The 11,437-nt window shown below is 53.9% G+C and overlaps 1 protein-coding gene across 1 annotated transcript in view; it reads right to left on the bottom strand.

The window, feature by feature from the left end:
• Positions 1–1,050: 1,050 nt before the first annotated feature.
• Positions 1,051–11,437, bottom strand: part of LOC128847369 (butyrophilin subfamily 1 member A1-like) — a 45,066-nt gene continuing 34,679 nt past the window's right edge. Inside the window, exon 8 of the mRNA XM_054046759.1 lies at positions 1,051–2,114. Coding sequence (XP_053902734.1) covers positions 1,561–2,114 — 554 coding nt within the window. The 3' untranslated portion in view covers positions 1,051–1,560. The remainder of the gene's footprint in view (positions 2,115–11,437) is intronic.

Below are 11,437 nucleotides of genomic sequence, written 5' to 3'. Positions count from 1 at the left end.
TTAAACCCTGGGGATTGCTGAGAGCAGATTTAATCAGGCTCTATCCAGTCCCACAGAAGCAATACCAACGTGTCCTGACAGTTACAGATGATTTTTCAAAATAGGTAGAAGAATTTCCACTTAGATCTATGACCGCACATGAGGTGGAGAAGAAGACGTCTGACATTATTTATCAACATGGCTGTCCAGAGCAGATCCTGGCAGATCTAGGTTCTGAATTGAATAATGAGGTAACAGTTTACACTTGTTATTATTTTCACTAGATGATCAATTTCACAGTCATGGCAGTGTGACAGGCAGTGAACCCTTTGGAAGCCGGCACCCTGGTCACTGAGCACACGTAGGGCACCGGGTGCAGTTAGAGTAGCAGGGACTGAGTAGTTTGGGTTTGGAAGGGCAGAGGGGATCACTTGCCCTTGTAGGGAGCCTGATGAGGTCACTAGCTCAGCACTGAGAAGAAAGCAGAAGTATAAAAGTCTGAATCAGGGAGCAGGAAGGGGGCTCCTTGTAACTGTGATGCACCATAAAAAGTCATAAAGACACTTGGTGGAGGTTCCCTGGCAGACCGCCTGCTGCTTCATTCACACAGAGCTCTGCCAGCCAGGGGTTGCAGGAACTGATGGGGGAGCCCTTTCATAGTTAGAAATTTAAAAATGAACATTGCCTGCAATCTCTTCATGATACTTCATGCTGTACATTGTGAGTAACAACACATTTTTATGTCTTGTCAGATAGTAAAAACCATGTTGTATATTAACCTATATGCCAAAATATTTTCCCAGTTAATAACACAATAAGATTGGATAAGAAAGCACAGTAATTACACATAATTCAGTGAGAAATAGGGAAAGAAACAGAGATATTTCTGAAGGAAATTTTAGTGGGAAATTATCTATTTTTAGATTAACATTTCCCTGTGTTAGAAACTAGGAGAAACAGATAGCTTCAGCAGCCCATGCCAGCTAGACCCCAGCAGACTGGATAAAAACCACAAAAGAATCCAACACAAGATAATTTTAGGGTATTTATTTTCAAATAATCAAGGTATGTTTAGGGCACTCTGCCATGAACGGCATATTGTGAATAAATCTTCAAAACTGCATTATTATATTGAAAATGTTCATAACACATCACGTTTAAAACAAAAAAATAGTCCTAGCAATGTCATGTGATGTTTAGATGCTTGTTTCTGAGATACTGTTGAAATGTAAATTAAAATATTCTTTTATTTACACTTTGTTACATTAATATTTTCTAAATTAGAATCATCTTGTTTCTTTCATATTTTACATTGAGATTTCACAGCATTAGAAAATTCTGACAGGAGTGAATGACCCCCATCCACCCGCATCTACTACCCCTGGGGCAGGAGACGGGGAAAAGTGAGGGCTGGGGGTTGCCAGGTGTCCGGTTTTCGACTGGAACCTCCACTTGAAAAAGGAAACTGGCAGCGTCCGGTCAGCACAAAAACTCCAGTTGTCGGCAGTAACTTGCTGTCACCACTGTGGGCAGGAAGAGCAGCAGCACTGGGAGGGGACAGTCTGTGCCGTGGGGTCACTGTCAGGGACAGAGATTCCCTCCGGCCTCAGCTGGGACCGGGCAGATTATCATGGGAGCCATGTTTTTACCCGAGCGACAGGGATGGAAATAAGGGCGAAGCATTCCGGAGAAGGTGTCAGTGAAAGTGAAGAGATGGGACCTGTCAGTCACATTGTAAAATGAGACCTCGCCCGCCTCATAGTCCAGGAAAATCCCCACCCGGTTGGGCCTGATGCTCACGGGGAAGGAGGTCCGGGGGGAGGTGCTGGCCTTGTATTCCCCACCCCTCAGCCACATGACCCAGTATCCATTCCTAGGTGTGTAGGTGACCTTCCCCTTCCTGCGCACAGTTTCCCTACAAACCCCCAGGTCCCATCTCATCTTGTGTCCCACCTCCACCTCCCAGTAATGCTTCCCACCCGTGAACCGCTGAGTGCCCAGGACACAGTAACAGTGATCAAATCTCTCAGGATTGTTGGGCAGATCCTGTTCTGTGTTTCCGCGTCTCACATGTTTCCGATCCTCAGACAGGACGAGTTTGGGATTTGCCGTGTCTGGATCCAGAGTTACGTCCACTGGGGAGAGAGTCACAGAGTCAGGGCCGGGGGCTGGTCACTGGGATCAAAGGAAATTAACCTGCGTCCCCATTAATCACTGTCGGGGGAGAGGCTGGGTTGTTGCCTGAGGGGAGTCAGGGCCCATCTGCCTGTGAGGAAACAATGAGGAGGAAAGGGAAGGAGGAGTGGGGGAGGGTGGGAAGGTGTCATTGAGGGTTGGGGATGCGACAGGCTGACGTTGGGAGAGGAAAGGGGAGGGGCAGGTGACAGGAGTAGAGGGAGGCGGGGCAGAAGGGAGGGGCAGAGGGGAGCAGCAGGCACAAGGGCAATGGGGGGGAAAGAGGATCGGACACCAGGAGGGCAGAGGGAGTGAAGGGAAGGGAAGGGCAGGTTCCCGGGGCTGCAGGAGGTGAGGGGAGGGGTGGGCACCATGGCAGAAGAAGGGGATGGACCCACAGGGAAGCAAGGGAAGGGGTAGGCAACAGGGGGCAGAGGGATGTGAGGGAATGGGGGGGCTCCAATGTGGCAGAGGGAATCAAGGGGAGGGATGTTGCTAGGGGGTGAGGGGGATGAGTAGTGGGGTAGGTGCCAGGACTACAGGGCAGGGGGAAGGAATTGGCAGGCACCAGGGGGATGGAGTGATACAGGAGCCTGGGGGCACAGGGTGTGGTTGGATGAGCGCAAGAGGATGGAGGGGCAGGTGCCAGGGGGTTGCGGGGTGGGGGGAGCAGAGGAGCATGTGCCAGGGCAGAATGGGGATCTGAGGGGCGGGCACTTGGGGGGAGCTAAGAGGGAAGAGGAGGGACATGCATCAGGGCCATAGACTATGAGTGAGAGGCAGGACTGGTGCCAAGGGAAAGAGAGAGATGAGGGGAGGGTGGGCTAGAGAAGGGGTGGGCAGCACTGGGGGATGGCGGGCTTGCAGCAGGGGATGCAAGAGGTGAGCAGAGGGGCAGGTGCAGGGCCAGCTCTGGCTTTTTTGCCGCCCCAAACAAACAAAAAAACCCTGTGGGGCGGCCGGAGCCACAGTGCAGGGGGACTCCCTGCGCTGCAGACATGCCCCGGGCTAGCAGCAGGGAGGGGGAGCGAGCAGGGGGGGAGAGAGAGAAGGGGGTCAGTCAAGGCTTCCTTTAGTGGTGCACTCGCCCCGGGCCCTCCCACTGCGCCGCCTGCCGGGAGGGTTCCGCGCCGCTCCGGTCGGCGGGGAGGGAAGGATGCGGGCTGCCCTGCCGGGCTTGCTGCAGACCTGGCACCAGCTGGAACAGACGGAGTGCGCAGCCCTCTCCCATAGGGCACTCCCCTCCTCATTGCCACTGCCCCCTACAGGATGGCTGGAGTGGCGAACCAAAAAGAAAAAAAACCTGCGGGGAGGCCAGAGCAGCAAACCAAAAAAAAGAGGATTGGAGGGAATGCCGCCTGTTAGAATCTTGCTCGGCTGGTGCCTGGTGCCGGCCCTGGGCAGGTGCTAGGCAGACAGGGGGGGAGTAGAAGGAGGGGCTGGCACCAGGGGAAAAGGAGGGGGTTGGAGAAGGCGCAGATGACAAGGGGACAAAGAGGGGTGAGCAGTAGTACATGTGTCAGAGGGACATGGGGGGGAAAGGGGTAGGGCAGACCCCAAGGGGCAATAGTGGAGCGAGGGAAAGGGCAGTCATAAAGCAGAAGAGAGGCATGAGGGGTGGGTGCTAGGAAGACAGAGGTGGGACGAGGGAAGGGGTAGTCACCAGGAGGGATTGTGGGGGAGGAGCAGAGGAGTAGATGCAAGGAGGGGAGAGAAGAGAGGGGCGGGCACCAGGAGGCAGAAAGTGGGCTGTAGAGAAGGGCAGGCCCTAGGGGCAGAGGGGTGTGGAGATGTGGGCACCAGGGGGGCAGAGGGAGGGTGAAGGGAGGGGCGGGACCCAGAGGTTAGGAGAGGGGGAGGGTAGGGCAGGGACAAATACCAAGGGGCCCAAAGGGGGGCAAGGGAAGGGGTTTGCACTAGGCAGGCAGAGGGGGCAAAGGAAGGGGAAGGCACCATGGAGGCAGATGGGGGCAATGGTAGAGATGGGCCTCAGGGGGGCAGAGGAGGAGTGAACAAAGGGGCTGGCACCAGGGGACTAGAGGGGGGTGAGGGGCACAGGTTTCAGGGAGGCAGAGGGCGAGGGGAGAGGAGGGGGAAGAACTAAGGGGAAGGTGGCAGTGGGGGGGTGCAAGTGAAGGGGCAGCCAACAGGGGGTGGAGTTGAGGGAAGGGGCTTGTGCTAAGGGGAGAGGTAGGGGCCAGAGTGGAAGAAGAAAGGAGCAGGAACAGGGGGCAGAGTGCGGGAGAGACAAATGCTGGGGGGACAGTAATGGTGCGTGAGAAGGGAAGGCACCAGGGGGAAATAGCGGGGGTGAGGTAAGGTGTGATCATCAGTGGGTGGGAGGGCAAGGCAAGGGGTGGGTGTCAGGGGGATAGAGGGGAGGGGTCAAGGCCGGGGGCACAAGAGGGAGAGCAGACAGGCAGGCAGCAATGAGGCAGGGGGAGGGGCAGGCACCAGGGGGACAGTGGTGCGAAATGGAATGGGGTGGGCACCAGGGAGAACAAGAGGCAAGAGGAGGTATTGGGGGTAGAGGGGAGCAAGGGAATAGGTGGGTGCCTGAGGGACAGGGGGAGGGGCAGGTGCTGGGGGAGAGAAGGGGGAAAGAAAGGGGCAGACAAAAGGAGGGAAGGGGGTGGGGAGGAGTGTGTGCCAGGAGATGGGTGGTGAAAGGAGGGGTGGTCATGAGAAAGGCAAGGGGTGCGAAAAGTCATAGGTGATGGGGGCAGAGGGGCATAAGGAGAGTGGAGTCAGAGGGGCAGAGAGAGTGAGGGGGGTGGGCACTAGGGAGGAAGGGGCCGAGGGGAGGGGCAGGTGCTGGGGTGCAGGGAGAGTGAGGAAAGGGGTTGGCACCAAGAGGATGCAGGGGGTTAGGGAAAGGGCAGGTGCCAGGGGGATTGAGGGGGTTGAGCAAAAGGGCAGACACAGGGAGGGCAGAGGAGCGGAGGGACAAGCACCAGAGGGCATAGTGGGACAAGGAGAGAGGTAGAACAGGTGGTAGAGGGAGGTGTTAGGAGAGGGGATTGAGGAGGGGCAGCAGACAGAAGATGAGAGTGGGGCTAGAGGAGGGGTGGGCACAGGGGGATGAGGGAAGAGGTGGATGCCAGGAGTCAGAGAGGGTGGGGAGAGGGACTGGTACCAGGCGGGGCTGAGGGGAGTGAGAAGGGTGGGAGCAAAGACAGCAGAGGAAGATGAGGGGTGGGGGGGCATGAAGGGGCAGAGGGGGTGAGGCAGGGGCCAGGTGGGCACAGAGGTGAAGGAAGGATAAGGGCGGAGCGGAATCCAGGGGGCAAAGGGCCATGAGGAGATTGGCAGGCGCCAGGAGGGCAGAGGTGGGTGGAGGGCAGCGGCACATGCCAGGGAGACAAAGTGGGTGGGAAGGGGCAGGGGTCCATGGGAGCAGCAGGAGTTTGGGGTGAGGAGGAGGGGACAGGATAGAGGCAGGGGTCAGGTCGGCACAGGGGTTGAGGGAAGGCTAAGGGAGGGGCAGGTGCCGGGGGATAGAGGGAGGTGAAGGGGGCAGGCCCCAGGGAATCTCTGTTGCTTTGGGGCCTTGTGTGGCTGGTTTGTTGCTAAGAGCAGGTTGGTGCCATCCCCACACACACTGGGAGTGCAGCCCTGTCCCATGGAGTGCAGCTGGGACTCTCCATGCTACGGCATGAGTAGGGTGTCTGGGCTTGCTGAAAGGGGGCAGGGTAGTGGGGGGATGGGACTTGAGGGGTGCTAGGGGGGAAAGGGGCCATTGCTAATGAGGCTGGGGCAGTGGGGAGGGGAGGGGGCATTTCACCACTTGCTGCCCCCTCCATCTGGGAGAAGCTGCACCAGGGGCCAGTCCCAGTTCACACCCACACAGTGCACCTTTACTAGAGGTTTGCATTGGGGCACTGACAAGCCAGAGACACTGCTGTGCCAGGGGCCATAACATCTCCCCCCACTGGTATTATGGATCAATAATTACAGGGTCACTGGAGCAGGGGAGCTGGACTCTGGGTTCCCAGGTCGGGGGCCGACCCACTGGGCTGCAGAGTCATTCTTACTGCCACGCTCTGGCCCAGTGCCCATGGCAGTGTTTAGACACAAGGGAATTTCTTCAGCAGGAGAGATTGAGGGAGCCCCACATCAGATACCCAGAGCCCAGCTATTCCAGCCCTAACCCGGGGGGGAGGGGGAGACCCACATTCCAATTCTTTCCCACATCTCCCAGCTGAGGACCTAGCCACTGGGCTAAAGGCTAGAAGGGAAGCAGCAGGTGGCACCTTTTTCTGTTCATTGAAACTATTCAGCAAACTCGACAGAGACTCAGGAATAGTTTCAGTCGACCCAAAATATAATTTTTCAGCAAATAAACTATTTACCCCCAAAATTACCCCCAGCTCTATTTCAAAGGTGTCCCAGCAACTTAGGAGCCCAAATCCCAGTGACTTGCAATGAGAGACTGTCAACATCCCCAGAAACGCACAAGTACGGGCAGGCCAGGCTCAGGACATCAGCTATGAAACACTCCAGAGCTGCTGTTAAATTTGCCCTTGGTAGAATAATTCCCCCTCGGGCTCCCATAGCTCTTTCACTGAAGGCTGTGGGAAAAAAGATATGACCAGTAGTAATTAGTGACAAGAACAAGGAGCTAGTCTGAATGAAAGAGACCTTGGAAGAGACTAGCTGCAGATTTATGTGAATTCAGGGGACATCTTTACCTGGTAGCCATGGACTATTTTTACAGGTATATAGAAATAGTGTATTACTAGCAGCCCATATTACTCACAAGCGAATGGAGGGGCTGAGAGCTGTACAGACAGACAAGAATATCCTTTGGCAGGAAGATCCATTCTTTGCTCTACTGAGTTATAGATCAACACCAATAGCAGCTACTGGATATAGTGCAGCACAACTCCTGATGGAAGACAACTCAGAACGACCCTCCCAACTTTGGAAAAGAATCTATCTCCAAAGTTGCCAGACATGTAGAGAATAACCAAATCAAATAAAAAGACAAAAAGAGCTTGCAAACACTTTTACAACAGACATCACTCAGAAAACTACCAGATCTAGAACCTGGTGACCATGTTTGTGTCAAACTGGATGGAGAAAAAGAATGGAATACTCCAGCTGTTGTAAAGAAAAATAATTCAACACCCAGGTTGTATGTGATCAAGACCAAGAGAAGAGAGTTGAACAGAAACTGTCAACATCTACAGTTTGTTCCTCAGAAAGAACAATCAACTGAGCAAACTCTAAAGATGGTGGATGCAGAACAAGAAGATGACTCAAGGATTCCAGACTGACCATAGTCAGTCAGTGGAACTAATGGACAACCAGATGACCAAGCTGTTACCTGTTTGGGTCATGTAATTAGAAGACCAGCACCATTCAGAGATACCTAACAGATTGATCCGCACTGAACTTCAAAGACTGTGATAATGTAAATATTATAAATGGTAGGAATGTAGAACTTAAAGGGGGAGATGTAATGGAACGCTGAACTGAATTATGCTGTTCAACCACTAAATAGCGCTGTGTGTAAAATACCATATTTAAGCTGACCACAGCCATATTTGGCAGAACATTAAAGGATTTTGTGATGAACACATCTGGTGTGTATCTGGCTGAGAGGGAAGCTCTGTAGCCAGCACATATCTGCTACAGGAACATCACACCAATAATGAAAGCCCAGTGCTATTGACTATCTCTGCTATGGCCAAAGAGTTGTTCTGAACTATGACATGCGGAAGACTTTGGGGGATTTTATCCACAACATGAGCTACATAGAGAGTTGGGGAATCAAACTCCTGGTCTCTTCATACTTCAGTGACAAGAATAAAATTATGGCCAAAGGCCTTGCAGATTTCCTTGAGGCAGCAAGGCAGGAAGTACCCCCCACCTCACCCCGGCTGCAGAACATAACCAAATATCAGCCATGGTCAAGCCTCCCTTTGAATACAGGTTGGCTCTTGGGGTCAGGGGAAATGTGTCAAGAGGGCTGGCCCTTTTAGGGGAGTTAGGGACCAGACTACTTGTGACAGGCTCCTGTAAGGGAGGATGAGACAACCCAGACCAACCTGCAAGTAATTAAATCCCTAGGTGGCTAGTTGGCAGCTCAGCTGAAGGGATCCTAGGGACAGGAAGCTGCTGATGAGAGGAGCTCCCAGGAGAGCTCACCAAAGGAAGGAGCCTGGAAGGGGAGCTCCTAGAGCAGTGGTACCCAATATGTGGTTCCTGCCCCCCTAGAGGGTGTGGAGGTACATTTGGGGGGACATGGCAGGGCCTGAACCAGCCCTCATGGGTGACGGGAAGAAAATGCCACCCAGCCCTGCTCTGCCTCCAGCTCCACTCCAACCCCATCCTAAGCCCCAGCTGCAGCTCCAGCCCCGGCTTCCGCCACTGACTCCTGGCCCTGCTCCAGTATATGACCCCAGCTGCAGCTCCAGCCACAACCGCGGTTTCACCCCCGGCTGAAGCTCCCAGCCCCAACTGAAGCCCCAGCTGAAGCTCAGGCTGCACCAGCGGCTTCACTTCTGGCTAAAGCCTGTGACTCCTGGCCCCAACTGCAGGTCCACTCCCAGCCATGCCCCCAGCTCCTGGCCCCAGTTGCAGCCCCATTCCTGGCTAAGCTCCCGACCGCAGCTCCCAGGGTTGGGGCACAAACCAAGTAAGGGAAGGCATGACCAAAAAAGTTTCTGGACCACTTCCCGAGACAGAGGAACTCCCTTGGGGCAAGAGCTGCCAGAGATGACAATGACAGCAGCAGCTGGAGCAGGACAGAACCCTGGGGAGCTGCCCCCGGCTGGAGAAAGTGGATGCAGAGAATAAAGGCACAGTCTGAAATGACCCCAGCTCTGGCAGGGAGGGGCTGGAGTCATCTGATTCCACAATGGAAACTAATCCAAGCCCAGCTCCGGGAAGGAGGACTGAGGACTCCTGACTTGATGACAGTGAGGAGCTTGAGTGAGAGCTGGAGGCTGGAGCAGAGTGAAGGAAAAGATTTTATTTTGGGGTTTACTTGGACTCAGAGCAGACCCCAGGAGGGGACTTTTCTCTCAGATCTTTTAGACTGTGAGGCGTAATTTAAGGAGTGCTGAAGAGGGTAAAGTAAGGCAGGATCCTTGCCAAGACACCCTGAAACGACTGAGGGTGGTAGGTGAGGGCGCCACCTCATGATGAGTCTACAAAACTGGCACCCATTTAATAGAACTGCTGCTCCTTCCCCATGCAGACAGAGCCGCTCTCTTCAGCCTGTCTGCATGGGCCCCTCACCGCAGCATCTGACCCCCACAGAGCCTGCATCACAGAGTGGGAACCTGGAGTGAACACAGCACAGGGTTTTGGGCACCCACCTGGCTTACAGGGTCCCTGTCCCAACTCCCAGGCTGCTCCTGCTCCCCCGCAGCCTCCAGCTCCCCCCGACCTCAGGCTGCCTCTGCCCTGTCCTGTTCCCTGGGGGGTGACCCAGGGCCCAGCATGGAGCCATCAGGGTCACTACAATCCTGTCTACCACACCCAGAAGACAGGCACAGGATGGGCTCAGGGAGTGGCTGGCCCCACAATGGGACCCTCCTGCCCCCTTCCCCAATGTTTGCTGCTGCCCTTGCTGGGCCTTGTCCACACTCAGACCAGGAGCCCTGTGGGGCCGACAGCCCCTTGTTCTGTCTCTGCAGCGCCTGGCTCACACATGGGCGCTATATCAATAATAACACTCACTGCCCAGTCCTTAAGGGCTGCATGACAGTGCGGGGCCTTCCCCATTGCACACGGGGACCCTGGGGCACAGGGAGCCCTGGTTACTCTGCCCCACACATTCACCCAGCGACTCCCCCGAGCTGCCAGACCCGGGTCCCTGGGGTCAGAGCGCGGGCAGTCGAGTGGCACTGACTGTCCGGGGCTGCTGGGGTGGGTGAAAAGAAAGGGTTAATCCCAGCATGGTGGCACTTTGCTGCCCAGCCCTGGCTGGTCTCTGCCCTCTGGGTGCAGCACAGGGTGTGTGTCTCTGAGCAGGTCCCTGCCCACTCACCCGCCATTTGCCCCAGACACAGAGAATCCAGGTGCCTGCGAGCGCAGCAGCAGAGGCAGCGGCAGAGAGAGGGGCTCAGCCATTGAAAGCAGCAGCGTCCCCACCGCAGGGGAGGGGTCAGCGCTGGGACAACAGGCCGGCCTGGGTCAGGGGCCGGGAGCTCTGGCAGCATGTGCGGTGCCAGCACCAACAGCCCTGCTGGAGACCCTGGGCCTGGCCAGCCTGGAGCAGCCAGCGAGTGGCTCAGTGCCTTGCCCTGCCATTCTGTTCTGATTGCTGCCACCTAACTCTGGCCCATCACATAAAAAACTATAGCTAACATTTTAGGTTGTTTTGCAAAAAATGATGTAAGTATATGAATATGCAGATAGACATTCTGTAGTATCTCTATCTAGCTTCCTGGGTTGGGATGTTTGTGACTTTGCTAAATATATTAATAAATGATTTGTAAATATAAAAGAGTTCCTATAGTTTGAGTGTTGCAGCTGTGCACATCGGGGTTCCCAACTATATAATAATTTAAATAATGCTGGGCCTGATCTTGGGACAAAAGCCTGTTAACCCTCAAAGTAATAACTAAAGATTCTTAAGTAATCAACATAGAACCTATAGATCGGATTACACACACCTGTGACGTTGCACTCCATATGCTTTATGGAAGTATGCTTATGCATATGACGTAACTGGCATATGCTTTACGCTAAATACCCCTTCTATGGTGTTATTAGAAAGCTTGTAATCTACTAAGTGTGTTCATCCCATCTGTTTGCATGTATTATTTCTATACTATATTCTGGAGTTAGGAGAATAAGATATAAACTTGTATCACTGATGTAAACATATTAAGTGCAGGCCATTAAGGATGCTCCAGAAACAGTTGTAAATGGCCTTAGTTATTTGAAAACCTTCTTGAGCATGTGTGGGCCAGCCCATGGGGAACAGAGACTAGGGGTTTTACAGAGACATGTAACCATGTCACCTGATAAGGAAATCCATCTTAAATCTGGTACTTTTCCATTTAGAAGGAGGGGTGAGGACCCAGAGAGACAAAAGTTTCCCACCTTGTGCCAAGGCTATAAAAGGGGGTGGAGCAGGACAAAGGAGGCTGCCAGTCATAAGAAAACCCCTGCTTACCACCTAAGATGTCTGCTGGACCTAACAAAAACTGAACCAGGGAAAGGAATGCGCCCAGACTAGGAAGGCATCTAGTCTGTGAAAGAAGCTTATTGGAACATCTTTGAGGGTGAGATATTACCTGTAATCAGTTTCTTAATGTATTAG

The sequence above is a fragment of the Malaclemys terrapin genome, chromosome 13 (genome assembly GCF_027887155.1).
Source record: "Malaclemys terrapin pileata isolate rMalTer1 chromosome 13, rMalTer1.hap1, whole genome shotgun sequence".
In the NCBI taxonomy this organism is placed as follows: Eukaryota; Metazoa; Chordata; order Testudines; family Emydidae; genus Malaclemys; species Malaclemys terrapin.
Note: the sequence above shows the minus strand (reverse complement) of the source record. Positions and strands in the feature narration are given on the sequence as shown.